Raw genomic sequence first — 21254 nt, 5'->3', positions numbered from 1 at the left:
CTGCCGCGGTGATCGAGCGTCGTTACCCGATCGATGCTGCCATCTAATCGGACGGCGCAACGTTAACGGAATCTCGAACATTCCGCCCGCCATCAGCAACCTTGTTGATGATTCCTTACTCTTGACCCTTCATTCGGTTGAGATGGGTAGAATCGCAAGCTTGGCGCTTGGCCGAGTGAGTGTCGTGGTGGCCGTCTTGAGGGTAACCACCCTAGTGAGTCCATCCTTGCCGGGGTGCAAAGCTGTTACTCTGGCGAGTGGCCATTTGCACGGTGGAGAGCGTTCGTCGGTGAGCAGCACGATGGACCCCACCTTGATGTTGTTGTTAGGATGATGCCACTTGGATATCGCCTGCTGGCGTTGCAGATAATGAGCCGACCATTGTGCCCAAAAATGTTGAACACGCTGCTGGATGAGCTGCCACCGAGATAGTCGTGAGGTTGCTAGGTCAATCAGAGATGGCTCGGGTATGGTAGTGATTGGATCTCCAATGAGGAAATGACCTGGTGTGAGCGCTGAGACGTCTTCAGGGTCGTCACTCAACGGTTCTAAAGGCCGCGAGTTGAGAATGGCTTCGATTTGAGTAAGCAACGTTGTGAGTTCTTCCGTCGTGAGTAGAGTCTCCCCGATAGTCCGTCTCAGATGAAACTTCACGGATTTCACCACCGCCTCCCATTTGCCCCCCATGTGTGGAGCGCCTGGTGGGTTGAACTCCCATCTGGTGCAATCATGTTGTAGAATTTGAGCGATTCGTTGATGTTCTTGTGAGCTCTGGATGAACATTTTCTTGAGCGCGGCGTCTGCTCCAATGAATGTTGTCCCGCAGTCCGAGTATATGGTCTGAGCAATTCTCCTTCTCGCTGAGAATCTTCGGAAGGCTGCGATGAATCCTTCTGATGAGTAGTCACTGACTACTTCGAGGTGAATTGCGAAGGTGGAGAAACAGACGAACACACAGATCCATCCTTTGTATGTTTTCGCACCTCGTCCTTTCCATGTTTTGATGGTGAGCGGTCCGGCATAATCAACTCCTGTATGAGTAAACGGACGTGACGGCGTAACCCGAGAGAGAGGTAGTTGGCCCATCAGTTGATGAGCACGGATCCCCCTCTGCCGAGCACACACGACACACCGCAAGATATGAGACTTCACCGGAGCCGTCCGCCGATGATCCAGTAACGTTGCCTGACATGAGCCAATGTCAGCTGTGTTCCTCCATGCAGAATACGCAGATGGGCGTGTGAAATGATCAAGGTTGAGAGCCGGGAGTGGCGAGGCAAAATCGCCTGATGTTTGCTGTCTTGAGCTAGTGCTGATTGGTTGAGGCGGCCGCCAACTCGGATGATCCCTTGAGCATCTATATACGCAGTCAATCGACTGAATGCGTGAGCAGTTGGTAGTCTCGAGTTGGCCGTGAGCATCTTGATCTCGTGCGTGAAGTATGCCGCTTGAGTAGCCTTAATCCAGAAGAATCTGGCCTCCTCCAAAGCTGAGTGCAAGTCCAGTGGCTTGCGTCGGCGCTTTCCCAGAAGCGATATGAATCTGAAACAAAGAGCTGTTATTTTCAATAACTTGTTGAGAGTTGAGTACCTATATATCAGGTCCCAGTGATAGTCCGGATGAGATGCGGCCGCATGTAGCGCAATGCCAGGACGAGCCTCATGCGAGCTCAACTCGTCCGAAAGCGCGGGTTGAGATGGCCAAGCTTCAGGGGTGAGTATCCACGGTGGTCCCGTGTCCCGTCCACGATAATGAGTGGCTTTGGAGTTGAGCAGTACTTAGTCCTCGTGAGGCGCAGTCGGCTGGGTTGGACGTACCTGGTACGTATTTCCAATGTGCGTTTGCAGTGAGCTCTTGAATTTGAGAGACCCGATTTCTCACGAAATCCTTCCAGCGCGATGCATGAGATTTGATCCACGTGAGTGTCACAACAGAGTCCGTCCACAGGTGAGTTGCTGTGACGTTCAACTTCAAGGTGGCCTGAACGTATTGCATGAGTCTTGAGAGCAGCAGTGCTGCGGTGAGTTCAAGTCTCGGGATGGTGAGCCGCTTGAGAGGTGCTACCTTTGTTTTGGAGCACACCAATGAAATCGAGGCGCCATTTGAGCCGTGGACGGTGATAAATACGACTGCAGCCATTGCCAATTGAGAAGCATCAGAAAAGCCGTGAAATTCCACTGTCGATGTACTCCATGTGTTATACCACCGAGGTATTAAGATCTTGCGCAAGCTGGTGAGTTCCTTTCTGATGATGAGCCACCGTGATGAGAGCTGGGATGGCAGTGGTTCATCCCATTGGAGCTTATGAAGCCAAAGCTCCTGCAAGAGCATCTTCGCCTTGATCACGACTGGTGATGCAAAGCCTAGTGGATCGAATATCTGAGCCACTTCAGACAAAACGAGGCGTTTGGTGAGATGATCGGTGTGCGACGAGATCCTTGTTGAGAATGCGAATGAATCTTCTTGAGGAAGCCATCGTAATCCGAGTATTTTGGTTACACAATCGTCAAATGTAATTTGTGAGCCCTGGTCTTTCTCTGCTTGAACAGCAGTGAGCACGTCTGGATGAGTCGCGTGCCACTTGGCCAATGGAAAACCGCCCGCCATGCACAAGTTCTTCAGCTGCAATGCAATTTTGATTAACTGTTGAACAGTGTCAGCGCCTCCAAAGCTGTCGTCGACGTATCGACCTTGAAGAATGGACGGCACTGCAAGAGGAAAATTATGGCCTTCGTCCTCCACTAGTTGTAGCAGCGTTCGTACTGCCAAGAACGGGGCAGCCTTGGTGCCATACGTGACCGTGGTTAGATAGTATGCCACTTCATTGAGCAGTTCGTTGAGCCAGAGAATCCGTTGTAAATTCCAGTCATCTTTATGCACGATCTGTCTATACATCTTGGTGATGTCCGTGGCAACTAGGTGTCGAAATTGTCGAATCCAGAGCAAGACATCGGTGACGTCTAAATGCAACTTGGCTCCCGTGTGCATGATATCATTAAGTGAGCGGCCTGATGTGGACGCGCTCGAGCCGTTGAATACCACACGTAATTTCGTGGTTGCACTGTCTGGTTTGAGCACTCCGTGATGTGGCAAATAATATTGCGTGTGCTGACTGGAAACGGGTGAAGCTTTCTTCATGTGATTGAGATCTCGATATTCTGTCATAAATTGATGATACAGACGTCGATAGTTGTCATCTCGGGAGAGTCTTCTTTGTAAACTTTGCAAACATCGATGCGCAGTGAGATACGAGTCGCCAAGAGTGTCGGGTGATGATTTCAGTGGAAGTCGAACTGTGTACTCTTGAAATGTTCTTCGCATCTTTGCTCGTCAGGAGTGAGCTCAAGATTGTTGTTCGCAGGCACTTCTTCCTGTGTCCAAAATCTCGACAGTAACTCGTCGAGAGCATCTTCCCTCTCCTGAATTGATGCATGATGCACCGCAGCAGCTGCTGATGATGATGTGTCGACAGGTCCGAGAACGAGCCATCCGAAAATTGAGAGCTGCGCAATTGGCATCATTGTGTCTTGTTTGATGATGTTGGGCTTGATGATCTGCCCATATGAGTCAGCTCCAATGATAATATCCATTGGCCGTGGTGTCAGAAAATCGGGATCAGCCAAGGTTAACTTGGTGAGATGCGGCCATTCCTGTGGTGCAGCGTTGAATGATGGCAGGATGTTTGTTAACGTCTGCAGGATGTGAGCTTGAATGGTGACGTCTGATCTTGAGCGAAGTGAGCGGAGCTTGAGGAGTGCAACTCCTCGAGTTTGCGTGGCCTTTCCGCCACCAATTCCGGTGATGAGAATGACAGAATGGTGACGAGGAATGCTGAGCTGACGGATGAGCGATTCTGAGACAAAGGTAAGTTCAGAACCTGTATCGATGAGAAGCCGTACGTGCTGAGTATTAACCGATGAGCTGATCTGAGCCAGGGCCGTAGCGAGTAACGTTGAGTGTGATGAGCGAGTCAAAGATGAGCGAGCGACGATTGCACCGTTGTCCTATTGAGATGCTGAGGCTGAGCTGGTGGTTGGCTTCGAGGATGAGTCGCTCTGATGTGCCTCATGCAGCATCGTATGATGTCGGTGGGTGCACTTCTTGCACCCCCGTGAGCTCTTGCATGAGCGAACGTTGTGACGGCCGAGGCAGTTGAAGCACAGCCTCCTTGAGATGACTAGCTTCTGTCGATCGCCCGGTGAGAGTTCCCTGAACTTAGGGCACATCACCACGAAGTGCGTGCCGTTACAGCAGTCGCACGGGTAGTCCGTTGAGCCGTCTGAGGTGTTGGTGCGTGCCGGTTGAGCTGCCGCATGATGAGCCGTCGCGGAGCGCCGTGCCGTTGAGGCAGCCCCTGCCGAGCTTCCTGAGCTGGCCGTGGATTCGATCATCTCGAGTGCTCGCGCTCGCGAGGTGAGAAATTTCTCGAGTTTCTCGAAACGCGGATACTCGCGCGCGGCGCCCAAGAATGTCTCCCACTGTTCCTTGGTTTGGCGATCCAGCTGCCTAGACAGCTGGTACACCAAGACGCAGTCGCCCAGATCCTGCGAGACGCCCAATGATTGTAGGCCCTTGATGCCCTCCTTGAACGTATTGAGCAGCTTGTCCAGTGCCTTGGCGTTCTTCTACACCGGTGTTGAGCTGGCAAAGAGCTGGTCCAGATAAGCCTGAATGACCAGTCGCTTGTTCTCGTAGCGATCGATGAGCATTTCCCAGGATGGTTTGAGCGAGTCGCCGGTGAGAGGCAAACCGGAAATGAGCTGAGCAGGCGGGCCTTCTAGTGAGAGCCGCAGATAGTGGAGTTTCTCCACGTCGGTGAGCCGTTGGCTGTCATAAATGACAGCCTTGAAGAGATCACGATATGTAGGCCATGTCTTGTACACGCCCTTGAAGGACGGGATGCTGATGTCCGGCAGTCTCTGTTGAGATTGTGAGGGCTGCGCCGCTACAGGAGCTGTCGTTGGAGCGATCTTTTCCCTTGAGCTTTGCCAGAGCGCGACGAGCCGTCATACACTCTTCCGCCTCCACGGCGAAGGCGTTTTTTGAGAAATATTCGTGAGAGATGAGCGCCGCCGGCCATGAGACCTCGAAATAGGCGTGTTCCTTGAGGAATGCCTTGTGCACTTCCTCGAGCTGGATCGAGATCTGGAGGACCTCATCCACTGACGTGTCATCTGCGGTAGATGGCAACGTCTCGCCGATGTTCCGCACTGTCGCGATGCGGTTCATCTGCGTCTGCACCTTCAATGTGAGTTCTGCAGACAAACGCACCGGTGAGGCCTGGCGATCTGAAGTGCGCTTGGGTGCGTTCCGAAATTCACTGACAGTACTGCCAGTACTGTCACAATACGGAACGTTGGTCAGTAAAGCAGCATCGTCAGTAAAATGAATTTTGAAACGATTCTCAGTAGCGAGTAGCGCCGTTTTATCAACAAATATCTCCAATAGCAAGGACCCGTGCAGCTAATGCAAAGAGGGACAGAATTGCATTATCTCTTCCGCCAATACAAGAATAATTTGAGATTAGTTACGTGGGGTTCAATTTCTAAGTAATGTGTTACCTCTTTATACTTTCCATGTTTGTACTTTATAATTTTTTATATTTTTATATATTTATATTTATACATTTTATGCAATAATAATACATTAAAATTTATAGGATAATCTTTCACATGACATTTTATTTCTTATACCTTCTTTTTCTTTCTTAAGTTACAAATAACACTCGTACATTAATTTATCATTATTATGTACAAAATGGATAATGAATATCAAAACTTATATAATAATATCAATCTTAGAATAAGTGTTAGCCTTAGATAAACCTTGAAAATCTTAGTTTACATTTTTTAATAATAAAATAAAATTAAAACTGGTAATACTGATTGATGGAGTCATTACATGTGTATGTACAATTAATGTCTTTCCATTTGAAGATAACCGCTCGAGTCCGATATCCAATAAGAAAATTTATTTGATTAAACTCATTTTTTATAAAAAATAATTTATTGAATATCAAACTTTAGCACTATCTTCAGGTAGGAAGGCATTAATAATGACTCCATCTGTACAATTATATAATAATAACACTTTTACCTAAACTTGACTTCAAAGATTTCCCTTTTCTACAAGCATTACATTTCTTCATAACATAAAAGAAATAAAAACAACTGAATCAATGGCTTCGATATAAATATAAACAAATAAAAAAAATATGCACAGATACAACATGTGACATAGTTTAAGATCACACAAATGAGTTCATAGAATGAAATGTAAGACTTGTCCATTAATGTCAAAAACAAAAATATATATATTGGCACAAATATATTTGGCATAATAATAATCATGTACTTTGGTAAAAAATATTTCCACATTATGGTGGAACTTAAAAATTGTAGGCAATATCTAGGATGCTTTCGCAAAAAAAAAAATAAATGATCCAGATTAAAATGATCCTGCGCGGTAATTAGTCAAATCTGAAATTTCATTGAATAAATTTTCAATGAGATTCAATGAAATTTCAGATTTGACTAATCACAGCGGAGGATCATTTTGGTTTTGTCGCGAAAGCAGCCTAGCTTGCTAGCTATGCAGCAGCATAGTTGATAATGAGTCGTAGTGACACAAAATTAAAGATAATCTTAGGAAAGACAAGGAGATCAAAAACTAACAAAATAATAAAACTAATAATCACTTATCAGTTGTACTGTCCTAATTATAAGAGCTTGGTCCAAGGTATTGGGTATTTTCTATATCACAGTCCATAGTTGTTTTTTTCCGCAGCATCAATTACCTTCAGACGAGCATCCAGAAGCTGTAAAAATTGAGTTCTCATAGCCATCTTTTCTTTGTGTTGAATTTCTTTCCTTTCTTCAGACTGTCTATGCAACTTCTCCTTTGCCTCCAACTTTTTAAGATAATGTTCCTCCCTGTCACTTTTAATTTTGCTATAGATAGCATCTGCGAGCTCCTCGGCCCTGCTCTTTTTTTTCTTGTCTGCAAGACAAAAACAGTATGTAATTAGTAGACTTCAGATTATATACAAATTGCATATAACCCGAAGTCTAGTAATTACATTATAACATACTTTGATAAGTATCTGCAATTAACAAATATTACCTCCTTGAGAAGTGCATGACGCTGTGTCTGATACTGATGATGAGACAGAGTCTGAAGTATTGTTGCTCGGCCCACTGCTAGACGCAGTGCTCAACGGAGTCACCCAAGGGCGTTGCCCAAAAATCTTCTCCATGGTCTGAAATATGACAAAATATACTTCCGTATATAAATATTTCCAAATTATATACATGTTTTGCAATAAAAACATTTTTTCTTCACCTCATAAAATTCCCAGTTAGGAATACGTCCGTTGCCACTTTGTTTAGATGCATCCTTAATTTTTTTATACCTCCTCTTCAGGCTGTCCATTTTTGAAGGAATCTGTCCCCAAGAGAATGTATATCCCTTTGATCTCATTATTTTGGCAATTTCTTCCCAGTAAAATCTGTGGGCCCTCTTCCCAGACTTAAAAAGACTTTCTTTCTCACTATATTCGTGCAACAGCAGTAAAGTTGCTGCTGAGTTCCACTTCGCTCCACCTAAGAGGACCAAAAAAAATAGAATACTTTGAGAAAAATATTAATACTATGAAAAGATCACAAACAACACAGATTTATACCATCTATACCTGATCAAAGATCTTCAAAAGTACGTACCTTCTTTGGTTGATTCATCATCTCCCTCCGTTTCCTCCTCTTGTCTTTCTTCATCTTCGCTTAAATTGTCAGAGACTACTTGGGTCTGGAAAGTGTCATGTGTTCTTCTTAATGCAGCATTTGCTACACGTTTAGCAAACTTGGGATCTGTATAAAAATAAGATTCATATATAGACACATATATACATTTAACATTTATGGGAAATCAAAATTCTTCCAGAGTAAAGCAAGAAACTTTGATAAATATGCTTAATTAAGAGTTAATTTTTTGGTAAATATATGAGATTTCGAGGGAAATATCACTATCATTTTCACTTACCATTTACTACTCTTGCAGCATCTTCAGCAGTTACAAATACTATTACATTTTCACCTCTGAAGATGTAATTCTATCATACTTTCTGCCATGATAGAATATTAATATTTTTTATAATTACTGTAATACTAATAAAAATAATCAACTGCACTCCTATAGTTTACTTTCGTCTTTATTTCTTCATTAGTCTACATTTGCTTTCACGTTTACTTGTTCGTCGATCGTTCGTCTTTACGTCATTTTTGCGCCAAATGCCTCTGTCGTCTGCTTTTACTGACGCTGCCTCACCTCTCGCGCTTCAGTATCGCCAGCAGATTTCTAACCTCGCAGTAGGCTATTAATGACGTCATGAGTGACGTCATTGACGATGCTGACCAGTACTGGCAGCAGTTTTCGGAACGATTTCCAGTACTGGCAGTACTGTCAGTGAATTTCGGAACGCACCCCTTGTCGTCCGGCAGCTCGAGCAATGGCGGGGTCTTGCCGCCCGTCCCGATTTTGGCGGGATCCGGCATGATGAGACGTCAATGATCTGCGCCCGATGAGAGACCTGAGAGTCGGTGATGTCATGTATTGAGCACGTGAAAATGTCTATTTACACTCGCGGGAGCGCGTGAACATGTTTTCGTAACACTCGCGAGCGCGCGTGAGAATGTCTGTACTTCACTTGCGAAAGCGCGCGATAATGTCCACGTGGCATGTCGTGGAGGGCATGCCCTGTCCACATGATCTGTGTCTGAGCTACACTTTAATTTCCACGCATCCGGCTCAAAGGACCAAATGTTCGCGAAATTGCTGATTAATCCCGACGATGGGAGCGGGATGAGAAGGACGCGCGTGGAAGGTGTTAAAACTAATTATGCACTTTATTTTGTGTAACTCAGACCACAGTCTGAGCCGTCTTTAATGTATCGAAATTGTTACAGTCTGACCTGAGAATCGATGAGCGGTGTATAAATGAAGTCTTTGTATGTTCGTTGAAGGCGAGCGACAATTATATAATTGCCCTCCTCGTGTGGTGAGTCGCCCGTGAGCCGGTGAGACACGTGGCGGTCGGCACTCGCGCACGTGTGAACTTGAGTCGTCGTGTTGAGGCACCAGAGTTGATGAGCGGTCTAGTTCACAGTTTATGAAAGTCTAGGCAGCGTGAGCACTGCGATGTGCACGATTATTCGAAGTCACAATGTAAATGTTCTGAGCACACGTTATGCGTCTAGTCACCGCGCGGCCATTTGTACAATTGAATTCGATCGCGAGGAAGACGTTGGCGATGAGCGCGCCCGTGCGGGCGCAAGCTGCCGCGGTGATCGAGCGTCGTTACCCGATCGATGCTGCCATCTGATCGGACGGCGCAACGTTAACGGAATCTCGAACAAGTACCAAAATTGAATTTCTATCAGTTCGGATATCAGAAGCATGTAACAACATGATCTTTTAATCTAGTTATAAAAGATTACAGATTCATCAATTTAGGAAGGTGTGGTATCTCTTTCTTTTCTTACTTTTTAATATAAAATAGTTGTTGTAGGTCAGACACAATCTTGTGATCGCGTAATAAAAGGAAGAGAGAAAGGAAGGAGATTCTATAATTGCAATATGTGTGTTTGCAGTACCGTAAGAATTTTAAAGATAATTTAAAGTGTATGAAATGACGTGGCCTTTAGAGTACTAACTAAATAAGACGATTACTTTTTATCGCAGTTTAACTATACAACCTTGTTTATGTACTTCTAGCTTGTATATAGAACGATATTGCGTGAATGATGGATGCATTTTGTAATCAAATGCAGAAATATTTCGGTTTCTGCCATGTCGCATGACGTACGTAATAATACAATTTTGCAAAAACGATTTTCGAAGTTAGAGTTTCTTGTTGCTAGTTTGTAGTCTTAACACGTGTAATAATGATTATCGACTCGAGCGGTATTTTTGAGTTGCACCGGACATTTCGTAAAGGAGAAGTTTTTAAAAACCATGAAAGCATCGCACATACAATTTTAATTTCGTAAATGCACAATCCGAATTTAGTTAAATATTTTGTCGCGCTAGTTTTTTTTTATTATAATGTAAATCGCTTCACTATCATTAGTTAAATCATTAAAAGTTAAATGTTAAGATATTGCAGCATTTCAGTTGATTATATTTATATATAACTTAAGTTACGTTGTCACATATAAACACACGTTATTTCAGTGCGATTAGCTTATATGATTTAAATAATACACATTAAACAGTGTTATATGGTTTTTCAATTTCTGCTATTAGATATCACACTATAAATACAGCTTTGGTGATTATTAATTTCATGAATTAAATGAATTGAATAAAAGGCGAACCAAATGAGTACTCATCTATTAACGCTTACGAATGATTTATTAATGTTCAGCTCGAAAGTTTTGCTAATTAGCGTTCTCATTATTATGTAACAAGCTGACAAAGAGAAATAAAATATTTTTACATAAGCAATCCTGAGAATATAAGGGATACATAATCTATCCCTTATCTGTAGACAAGAATGCATGTCTGAGAAGCTTACGTAACTGTGGGCTCGCACTTTTGTAAGGTAAACTTAATTATAGGCGCAGCGTATTTATGAATTGTTTCAAGTGTATACTAAGAAGTATAGAATTTTTAATGATTTTATGTTTAAGGGAAAAAACATTTAGAGTACTCTTCATTTCAAATACTTAAACTTTGCCCTATCGATTTATATGTTAAGGGGCAGATTAGGCGACTATTAAGGGCTACTAAAAATATATATGTATATATTTTACAAATATATACATATATTGGTAAAGCAATATACTCTTCTTGCTCGTTCATATTATGTAACAATAGAACTTAATTCACTCCCCCTTTTTTTCTTTTTTTTACCACCGTCATTCACATATTAGTTGCAATAACTCATGTATGGTGTTTGCAATTTTTTCATTTATACCCTAAATTAATTGTTGCGACAGCAACGTTGTTTCGATGCTATATTGCTGTTGCTAATGCACTAGTTATACCAAAAAATTCACCGTAGCACAGCAGAACGATATAAATTAAAATTATTCAATTTGTACAGCGAATAAAGGGATTTTATTGTCGACGAGTATATCGGTATACTCTAAAACTATATGTATAAAGAAATGCATAATAAAGGAATTTATACTATTTGTAACATTTGTACCATTTATTACTTGAATTTTCAATTTTATTTGGAAACAAAATTTGATATATTAGAAACATAATTATACTATTTAGGTGGTCAATGTAATGTCATTTAATATAAAATATAATAAACTTTTCTTGGCGCAATTAGCCTTTAAGAAGGCAAAAATAGTATCTATAATTAATTATAATGTAGTTTTTGTATAAAATTATGTATACAATTTTTTGTATAAAATACTAGGCCTGTTCGTTTTCGATGCACTTTTGAACTAATGCAATAAGTTAGAACGAAACAAATATATTTTGGGGTCTACAATGCGAGTCGTAAGTCGTAAGTTATAAGAAACTGACTAATCGCAGTCGATTATTCTCCTCAAATTCGACTTAATTGGTCAATTTCTTACGACTTATGACTTACGACTCGCATTATAGACCCCGTATAACTCATTGCACTAGTTCAGAAATGCAGCGAAAATGAACAGACCTACTATGAGAATCACAGTGTAAATTACTATTTATTATTATTCTAGCATATTTTTTTTCACTGATGTAAATATTCGATGCAAATATCAATAGAAATAATATCAAATTTAAATTACGCGCTCAGTTCTCTGGGCGTGTCAAATAGACACGCCCATCCCCCACCACTTCGGGTGAGTTTGGTGTACCCCGGGTGACTTTCTGAACACACCACGGACGTACCCCCTAGTACCCCCCTGCCGGATGCGCTCTTTCCCGGACTGACTACAACCGCTCGCCGCATCCTCCGAAAAGAACAAAAGGAGGAAACGACGAGAGCGACCTCGAACGAGTTCGGACGCGCGTTAAAAAATAATCGCGAATCGTACGAATCGAGCGGACGAAGAGATGAGTCGTCTCCCTCGATCTCGATGCGCCGGGATCAAGGTCGGTAAATGGACGACGGCGCAAAGGAAGGTCTTCTCACCCAATTCAACAACATTGGCACCAAAATGGCGGTCGCTATCTTACAGCTGTTCAAAGTAATCATTTCTTTGCCACAGCTGTCAGTTTAAATAGAGGTTAAAGGTAGACAAGAGTTGTTTGAAAAGTAAATGCAATTAAAATTACAACAAGAAATGGTAAAATAAAAGGAAATAAAGTGTTTTGATAATAAAATTAATGTAATGAATTGTTAGTAATAGAGATTTAAATATTTATTTACATTTAACAATTGTTTGAAACGTAATTATTATAAATTGTAACGATATAGTAATTTTGAAAATATGTAACGTATGTGTTATTATTTTATATAAAAATAAAAAACCATGACATATAAATTCTCAGTTATATTTATTTTTCTTAACATAAAATATGTTATTATAAATGTAATATCACATCAAAAAGTATATAATTGATGAGAATTATTAACTGAAATTATTAACTAAACGCTTGTCTGAATGCACTTTTTGAACCAAAAGATTTATGTTTCGACTGTTTAATTATTTTCTTTTGGTTATTAACATGAATAATTTGACGAATGTGAATATAGCGGCGGACAATATTTTGAAATGCATTACAAGATTTACAGGGTGGTATGGTAGAATGTACCCAAGTTTTAATCATAAGTAATAAGTGTTCAAATAATTGAGGATGTAGCGCACACTGATGCAAATGCTCTTGAAGATGTGCTTCGACTGCAGTTATGTATTTAAAAAGTGGAGTAGAAGGATTTTCTAAAAATCCGAAGGAGAGAATTTTGGTATAAATCGAAAACCGATTGCTGTCATTCGTAGTAAGTGTCATTGCACATGATCGACAAACGTAATGTTTGCGGAGAACGTAAGATATGGCACTTCCAATAACATTATTGATGACATTACATTGAATTGTATTTTCTATGGGTTTAACATAGCTATAATCTTGTTCATCTGCGTATGGTACATTCATACATTTGTAAGGTGGAATACTTGTATCTTTTTCTTCATTTTTATTTATACTTTGTTTTAAAGTAAAAAAATCAATGTAATGTTCATCATCATCAGATTCATAACTTTTTTTGTCTTATGATTGTCAACAAATTGACAAGTAGTAATAAGACGAAGACATCTTTTTACTTGTAAAGCCGTTGGGTTAACTTTTCCATGTCTTCGCAATGTAGAAAATAAGTTTTCCAAAGCATCCTGATTTAAGCGAGAGGTGAAAAAGTAATGATAACCATCTTTAAAAAGTTTGTCTACAATCCACATCGAATTTAAAGCTGATATTTTGATACCAGTTTGAACTGGCTTCCATGCTCCTCCAATTACAATATGCTCAATTAAATACAAGAAGTTATCAATAATTGCTACTTTTTTCTGTTTATTTCCTGGTGTGATTGCATCGTTTTGATATCTACCATTCATAACATTAAACCAGGATCTGACTGTTCTTAAGAACCAAGCTGTAGTTAACGCATCTCGTTCTATAATTTTTAGTTGTACTAAAGTCTCTAAAGCGGCTGCTGTTCTCTCCGAAAATATATGAGCTGCAGCTGCAACATTCATTTTATTGAAATTTGAAGGTTTCAAGATATCTGTAGTGATATTTGGCGCAAGTTTCAACTGATAACGTCTTTGAATCTCTTCTAATTGATCGAAACCGAACTTCATTACAAGGTAATCCTTCAGATTGCATAACCGTTACAGCTACTTTTATAATCAGATTATTCATTAGAGCTGATCGTAAATTTTTTAATAGATGAGGAACATCTGGAAATATATATAAAGATTCATCCGGTCGTACAGGATGAGTTATAAAAGGTGTGTTATTATCTTTGCCCACTTTGAAACCTAATGTTCGCCAAACAGCTTGGTTCTTTGATCCCATATCTGAGACAAGACCGTGTACTTTGTAACCTATTTTTTCTACATCCTCAATTATTTCTAAAATTAATTTACACATGTCTTCTTCATCTGATGATTTTGTTGTAAGATGCCACGCGATGTTCTGTTTCCAATTTTCATTTAATCCTCTCAGCATAAAAACAACAACACTTGAACTTAGTGTATTTTTATCTTTATATGTTGTTTGACCGATGAAAGACCCTAAAGCCGTAAATAAAACACAAAGAGAAGGAACAATAAATATAGATATAATTTATTACTACATACGTAAGAAACATCAAAATTTATGTGAAAATTAGGAAAAATGCAAATTAAATAGAAAAATTTTAACTAATAATCTAAAGTTGTACAATAAAGTAAAGAATTTTTTGGATTTGGATTGGAAAAAATTGTTGGAGAGTATATATAAGTGTAAAGTGGGTGCTTAATTTATACAAAATGAAATAAATATACAATGTTAATAAGTTATTTCTTATTCACAATAATAGAATGCACTTACTTATTTCATCGTGTTACTTTAATTGAGATACCAATATTAAAAAACCATTTTGTAATTTTAATAAATATCTACTATCTATTACTAATACTACTTTCTACTTTTAATAAGTACTAAAAATACTAATTGGTCTATTTATTCCGTAAATAACAGTTGTTTCCAGGAACTGCATACTCGTCTATCATGTTGTTCATTTTCCAAAAAATTCTTGTATTAAATTGACTGTACAAAAACAGTCAAGTCACCATGATCATGTTACAGATGGGGTGGGACCCGATTGCCCACGTCACCGATTTAATGTAAAAATATCAGATTAACTGATTCAGTGGAAAAACTCCAACCAACGGTCGCTGTGATCAGTCGCAACGTGGTCAAACGGGGCGCTCCCTACAGACGACCAGTAGATTGATGGTGCTGTGGCAATGAGCTCTATTTTTATATGAATTATTTAATTTAACTATTTAATTATTTAATTTAAAAAATCTATTTCCATTTTAATGCTTTGTATTACCTGTGCTGACATCATACTCCAACGTTTTTTGAATATCCATCTCATCCATTAAAAGTACACAATCCGATTGATGTGAAGATTTGTGAGTTTTTCTTTTTTTTTCCATGAAGGAAATCACGTCTTTTAGCACGCTAGGGCTAAAATCTAGTTTATTTATATGTCTACATAATGTGGAAATGTGAAATAAGATGGAAGAGGTAATCCCATATCTTTCTTTAAATACAAATATGCTTTCCATCCTACTGTAAGCCAAAGAACATATTAATCATTGTTTTATTTCATTATCACTCATGAATAAACAAGTACTCATAAACTATTCCACTTACCAGCATATCTTATTTGCGTAGCCAATTTTAAACATTCTGGAGACCATTTTGATCGTGGACCAATTAACCCTGATGCAAATTGTTTAAGAATTGGCATTTCTTCCAATCTTTTCGATAGTGTTGCATATTTTTTCTTCAAGTTTTTGTATGCTTTTATGTGGGCATTTGTGTACTTCTCAGCTTTTAATCTCAACAGCCTTTCTTTTCCAAGTTTTGATTTAAGTATATTATTTTTTGTTGTGTGTGAACTAATTCTTTCTTAAAATATTTAATTAAATTGGCTTGTCTGATTGTTCCATTATTATTAGAATAGTATGCAGTTTGGAATGTTGTAACATTACTATCTTCCGCAGTTTGAGTTCCGGTATCTGCGGAAACAAACACAGGCTGACGATCATCATGTTGAACATTTGTGTCTACAAAAAAAGATAAGATTGTGATTAAAATGTTTGAAATAACATAACATAATATTTACCACTTACCATTAATAACATTTTCTTCAGATAAAATAGTTGCAATTGGTTCAGTTTCATCTCGTGAACCTTCTTCAGAAAAAATAGTTGCAGAAGATGCAATTTCATCTCGTAAACTTTCTTCAGAAAAAATAGTTGCAGAAGATTCAGTTTCATCTCGTAAACCTTCAGTAACAATTTCCTCATTTACAAAAATAGTAGGAATAGCATTGGGTTTTAATTTGTGCCATCCATCCTGCCGCCCACCTTCAAATTGTGAATCGTCAAAATGAAACTGCAACGACAACAAATATTAATTGCCTATTTATTATATTTGTCAAGAATTGCAGCAAATGTTTAACTACACAATTTTAAAACCTAGTACATTAATAACACACTTGCTAAGTCTCGATACCTATTATGTCTTAGTTAAATAAAATTTAATAATTTTTGTTTGCAAATTGTCCTGTACTAGGTTTTACAATTGAACACCATAGTATACAATTATTATTTACATCAAATAATATTATCAATACCTCACATAACCTCGAATTCTCTTTCGGATATGTATTACATTGCTTGCTCCAAATTTCTTTACGCTGTTTATCGCGAGGAAATCTAAATAAACGAAATCCTTGTTCCGCACGATTACGACAATTCTTTGCACAACAAGCTGGCATTATTAATGTATTTCCGTTTCGAACTAAATATTTTCTTTCTTCCACCAAATTTTACACTACCTCCTATTTTACACAGTCGCTTTTTTTCGTAGTGTCACCGTGACTGTAAATGTAATTAATAATGCTCGATAATAATGCTCGATAATAGTGTTCGATTTCATATGTACAGAATACAAACCTGACAGACCAATACAGACTGCCGCTCTCGTACGACACACACTCACACATACTTCGTGGACCCAAAATGGCGCCCGTGAGAAGACCTTCCTTTGCGCCGTCGTCCATTTACCGACCTTGGCCGGGATGGGTCGGAAAACCGCGTCCGGCCCGCCGCGACGCGGATCAAAACGACCTTCGGACCGAGAGTAAAAAACGACGAAGACGGGCGATCGAGACTCGCGAAACGAACGACCTCGAACGCATTTTTTTTTCCCCCCCGGAACGTCGAGAGGAGTGACCTCGAACGAGTTCGGACGAGTTCGGGCGAGTTCGGACGAGTCCGGACGCGCCCGGACGCGCGCGAGCGACGACGAAAAAAAATTGGCGCGCGATTTTCCAAAACGGTCGGTAACGGCGCGAACGCCGCTCCGAGCGCCCCCCCTCGGAACGCCCGCGTCCCCGCGCCGAGCCCCCGTTGGCGGCCCTGCGGCACCCAACCTTACCCGAAACCATCCACCCGCGTCGCGCTTTCCCCCTCGCCCAGCAATCTCTTCCCCCCGCATAGCCCCCCCTCCGATGACCCTTAACACCGTCCCTCGACCCCCTCGCCCATCGCTTACGGCGCTTCCCCCGCGGCAGCGAGGCACCCCCCGACCCCGCTAACCGCAAGCGAGATCCCTGAGTGTAGAAGTAGCTGTTACCCTCCTACTTACGTATAAAGAAAAATACACGCATATCTTATTTTACATAAATTTTTATTTTATTAAAAATCAGTTTTTATTATGTATGCAATGCTGTATATCAATAATTTTTAACAAATTACACTTTTGATAATAAAAAATTAATTTTACAGAATCAGTTTTTATTAAACAACAATGTTAAACTTATTATATTATTTATATAAAACTTTATACATTTGACATTTTGTATACTCTTTGTTTCGTTGGAATCAATGACTTTTTATTACATAAAATTTTTTATCTTAAAATTTTTTCTCAGGGGCTTCTCACACAAACACATGCTCCAGTCATTTTGCTACAGCTAGAGTTGCAGCAATAGTATGTTTCTCCCAATGATTCCTCCCCCGTACCGTCCTCGAAGGTAATCCGTCTAAGACCAGGTCCATAATTCTTAAATACGTGTGCAATCTGTACACAACAAAGCATACAAGAAAATATAAATTGAAGATAGTATCCTGTATTTAAGTTTCCATTTATATAAAACCGTGAACTAATTTTATGGATACCCACCTTCAGCCATTGATTCTTTCTCTTTCCTTCTAAAAAATCACTAAATAGAAATTCATCTATCATTGTATCGTCATTACGAAATAATCTAACTGTCAATTGATATGTTGCACTTCGACAGTGCCATTCGCAGCCGTACCATTCGCTTACCTACATATAACATACATGACATTATATAATCCACAATTATATATAATTCTTACAGGAAGAAGAGACGGAAGAGGCGAGGGAGTGCAGCGACGGAGCGGTAAAGGGAAAGAGGGCAGTAGAAGAGGAAGAAGAGTGCGGCGTCGAAGGATGGAACGAGGGAGTATGGAGAGAAAGCTGGTGGAAAGAGATAGAGAAAGAAGAAGAAAAGGAAAAAGAGAAAAGGAAGAGGAAGGAAGAGGCAAAAAGAAAAGAGGTCAGAGAGAGCGATGATGAATTAAATAAAAGAGAAGAGGAAAGAGACTATAAAGAAGGAAGTAAGGCCAGGGGAGATAAGAACGAGAGAAAAGTCAGAAGCAAAGAGGAGGAAAGTAAAAGCGAGAAAGAAAAGGCACGACGAACAGCAGAAGACATGGAGGAGGATGTAAGAAGAAGAAGAGAAAAGAAAGAAAGAGAGAGGAGGAGCAGAAAGAAGAGAAAGAAAATAGAGAGAAAGAACAAAGGAAGAAAAGAAGAATAATATGGAGGAAGGTAAGAGGAGAAGGTCCAAGGGAAAGGAGAGAACTAGTGGAGATTATAATGGAAAGAGTAACAGGAAGAATAATCCCGGTAAGAGGAGTAATAGAGGCAATAGGAACGGACAGAAAAGAACTGATGTTTATGGAGCTGGAGGAAGAAGAGGATAAGGAAGAAATAATTGAAAAAAGCGACGAAATATGGAGAAGATGGGAAGTAGGTGTAGATGAGGAACTGACAATGGAAGAGAGGGCGTATAGACACAAATTGGTAATTAAAGCAAGAGAGGAAAGAGCGAAAGGAAGATCAGCTGTAGTAACAAACAGAAGGCTGTGGATTGACGGGAAAGAGGTGAAATGGGACGAAGAGGGAGAGAGATGGAGGAGGATGTAAGCCGACAAGGAAGAAACCAAAGAAGTAGTGAACGGATCAGAAGGAATGAGAGGAAGAAGTCGAGGAGGAAAACACGAAAGGAAAACCGGGAAAGAAAAAGAGGAAGGAACAGAAAAGAAAGTCACAGGAACCAGTAGGACAGAAAGAAAAAGGGGAAGGAACGAGCCAAGGGGGGCATCTTGAAGCTTGAATTGTTTAGAGTCAATATTGCGTATGGCAGAATGTAAAGGTTTTTGGGAACGTTTGAATTGTATAGAGTCAATATTGTGTATGGCAGAATGTAAAGGTTTTTGGGAACGTTTTTACTAAAAAAACGCCTTTCCAATCCCGGAAGGGAAGTGAAATAAAGACTTATCTATCTATATAATTCTTACATATAATTTCCATCACATAAAGCTTAGCAATACCTCTATAGATGGTTGATAAGTGTCCAGAATATATGGATGGATCCCCTCATCCGTCAGAATTATAGTTTGTACTTTGTTGCTATACTTTTGCGCTATAAAATAGAACTGTTGGTCTTTGAAAAGCGGTTCAGTTTGCGGCAGTTGCGGTATGATGTCGTTAGGTAGATCCCCGACCCACCAAACATTGTCACTATCGAAATCCCGTTTTTCCACGTCCCAGTGATTCAAATACTCTGCGCCGGAAGGATCCTTCACCAGGTTCCTCTCGTACGGCTTCTTCGTGCATGCGAAGTAGTATGCGGTCCAGGGCATCTTATCGTTCCACGGGAACGGTTTGCCCAGCGTCCGCTCGGTCTTCTTGTGCCATACGTGATTTATCAGCAACTTCCATCGTCTGCATACCAACTGGCACCTTAACAGGGTCTTGCAGTCGGCATGGCAGAAGATCTCTATCAGCACCTCGACTGGCAAGTACTTGTCACAGAGCACCAAACCGTTGTTGTCCTCCTCGTCGAACATCACGCGGGAACTCGAAAGAGTGGCACTGAACTGTCCCATTATCTGTCAACACACTTAATACTTAATATTTACATTTACCGATACTGTTTTTTTTTATAGAGCGAAAGTAACGCATATAATTACAATGGATATATCCAAGATACGAGATAACTTATTAAACCAAGCGGAATATTTGATACCGCAAAGGCGGCAAAAGCTAACAGCAGGCGATAAAAATTATTTGTATCATTACGTTTATTTGGACATGGTAGAAGGAATTCTTTTATCATCAGTACCCATTCAAAATACACCGAAAGATAACAAAATTCTTGTTAACTTCAACAAGTATGTACATGTTATCCATAGACTGCTACATAATAATATACAGTAAGATTTAAGATGTTAAATCAAGATATAGATAAAACAGCGATCAATAGAAGTTTAATCGCAAATTTGAAGCGGTAGACGAGGATGTATTGCAGCAAACCGCTTCTAACACTTCTAACGCAGTGGATGTGAAGTACATGAATCTTAATAGTACTTGCATGTCTTTGCGAGTCAGAAAATATTTCCTTGTTTTGTAACGATACGGAATAATTGAACGTTGTCGCCGGTACAAATAATGTTTTAAACATATCTGCATGTGTAGACTGCATCTATGAACTCAAGGAGGTTTTTTCAAATTCCTCGGGTGAGGAGATTATGGTGTCTTATGCATCCAGGCAATTGGCACAGCACCGGTAAACCTCTAAGACTTTAACACTAAACTAAATGACTTTATCAATTTGTTTAAAAAAATTTTAAATTATATATAAAACATTCAGTCTCTTCTGCCTGATCAGTCGATAGATATCAATTTCCTCAAAAAATTTCTCAGCTCTTAACTCCAAATCCATAGATTCTCTCAATTCATCCATATTTATGACATTGCAGCAATACATGTCTAAGATCCTCTCCCTCGTAGCCACACTCGCACCTCTCATTATCAATATATCCTTTTCTCTGCAACAAGACTCCGAGATTATAATGGTTAGCCCTGATTCTATTGTATAGCGTAACAAAATATCTCTCCAGGTTAATGCCCCAGAACCATCAGGGTTTTACTGCGAGTTGATCGTAAAAATTACTAAACTAAAAGGCGCCTTTGTGCGCAAAATCACGGATTATCGATTCCTGGGTTGCATACCACGTCTCTTTACGAATCAACATCATAAGGTCCCCAACCGGGATCTCAATAGAGAGGTCCGCCTCTTCTTCTGCCGCTTCCTTGGCAAGAGCATCCGCAAGCTCATTGCCAGCAATTCCCACGTGGGCGGGAATTTTATTTTGTGGACATTGAGACGGTTGTCACTGATAGACTCCAAAATTTCTTAAGTAACAATGAACACATTG

General features: G+C 40.1%; 3 protein-coding genes, 1 long non-coding RNA gene and 1 pseudogene across 5 annotated transcripts; 1 reads left to right on the top strand and 4 right to left on the bottom strand.

Annotated features, from left to right (window-relative positions):
- Positions 1-129: 129 nt before the first annotated feature.
- Positions 130-5578, bottom strand: LOC139824693 (uncharacterized). The gene is made up of 9 exons (XM_071797216.1): positions 5562-5578; positions 5013-5338; positions 4677-4954; positions 4134-4625; positions 3302-3836; positions 1818-3158; positions 1591-1759; positions 1366-1542; positions 130-718 (listed from the first exon to the last, which is right to left on the bottom strand). The coding sequence occupies exons 1-9, from the start codon at positions 5576-5578 to the stop codon at positions 130-132; spliced, it is 3924 nt and encodes a 1307-aa protein (XP_071653317.1).
- Positions 5579-5652: 74 nt separating this feature from the next.
- On the bottom strand, positions 5653-7876 carry LOC139824706 (uncharacterized). The gene is made up of 4 exons (XM_071797248.1): positions 7719-7876; positions 7342-7601; positions 7123-7258; positions 5653-6999 (listed from the first exon to the last, which is right to left on the bottom strand). The coding sequence occupies exons 2-4, from the start codon at positions 7477-7479 to the stop codon at positions 6758-6760; spliced, it is 516 nt and encodes a 171-aa protein (XP_071653349.1). The 5' UTR covers positions 7480-7601; positions 7719-7876; the 3' UTR covers positions 5653-6757.
- Positions 7877-8471: 595 nt separating this feature from the next.
- Positions 8472-18922, top strand: LOC139824709 (uncharacterized). The gene is made up of 2 exons (XR_011735251.1): positions 8472-12188; positions 18107-18922. It is a non-coding gene; the product is annotated as an uncharacterized lncRNA (long non-coding RNA).
- Positions 14420-16939, bottom strand: LOC139824703 (uncharacterized; annotated as a pseudogene).
- LOC139824705 (F-box only protein 44-like) lies at positions 17393-20612 on the bottom strand. 2 transcript variants are annotated; one of them, XM_071797247.1, is made up of 3 exons: positions 19365-20603; positions 17905-18051; positions 17393-17802 (listed from the first exon to the last, which is right to left on the bottom strand). In XM_071797247.1, the coding sequence occupies exons 1-3, from the start codon at positions 19920-19922 to the stop codon at positions 17650-17652; spliced, it is 858 nt and encodes a 285-aa protein (XP_071653348.1). In that variant the 5' UTR covers positions 19923-20603; the 3' UTR covers positions 17393-17649. The 2 variants fall into 2 exon arrangements, with proteins under 2 accessions (XP_071653348.1, XP_071653347.1); XM_071797246.1 differs by having other exon boundaries at positions 17393-18051; positions 19365-20612.
- Positions 20613-21254: the final 642 nt, after the last annotated feature.

Source organism: Temnothorax longispinosus, unplaced genomic scaffold (genome assembly GCF_030848805.1).
Source record: "Temnothorax longispinosus isolate EJ_2023e unplaced genomic scaffold, Tlon_JGU_v1 HiC_scaffold_52, whole genome shotgun sequence".
Taxonomy (NCBI): Eukaryota; Metazoa; Arthropoda; class Insecta; order Hymenoptera; family Formicidae; genus Temnothorax; species Temnothorax longispinosus.
The sequence above is the reverse complement of the archived record's forward strand: the minus strand, read 5'-3'. Positions and strand labels throughout refer to the sequence as shown.

Coding starts and splice junctions, on each gene's coding strand:
- LOC139824693 (XM_071797216.1), bottom strand. Junction 3,837..4,133: donor ACTGCCTCGGCCGTCACAAC/GTTCGCTCATGC, acceptor CTCATCCGTCAG/CTCAGCATTCCTCGTCACCA. Junction 1,760..1,817: donor ACATTGGAAATACGTACCAG/GTACGTCCAACC, acceptor TCAACTCCAAAG/CCACTCATTATCGTGGACGG.
- LOC139824706 (XM_071797248.1), bottom strand. CDS start 7,479: ATGAGATCAAAGGGATATACATTCTCTTGGGGACAGATTCCTTCAAAA. Junction 7,259..7,341: donor CTAACTGGGAATTTTATGAG/GTGAAGAAAAAA, acceptor GTCATATTTCAG/ACCATGGAGAAGATTTTTGG. Junction 7,000..7,122: donor GTCATGCACTTCTCAAGGAG/GTAATATTTGTT, acceptor TTTGTCTTGCAG/ACAAGAAAAAAAAGAGCAGG.
- LOC139824705 (XM_071797246.1), bottom strand. CDS start 19,922: ATGGGACAGTTCAGTGCCACTCTTTCGAGTTCCCGCGTGATGTTCGAC. Junction 18,052..19,364: donor CTTATCAACCATCTATAGAG/GTATTGCTAAGC, acceptor TGTTATATGTAG/GTAAGCGAATGGTACGGCTG.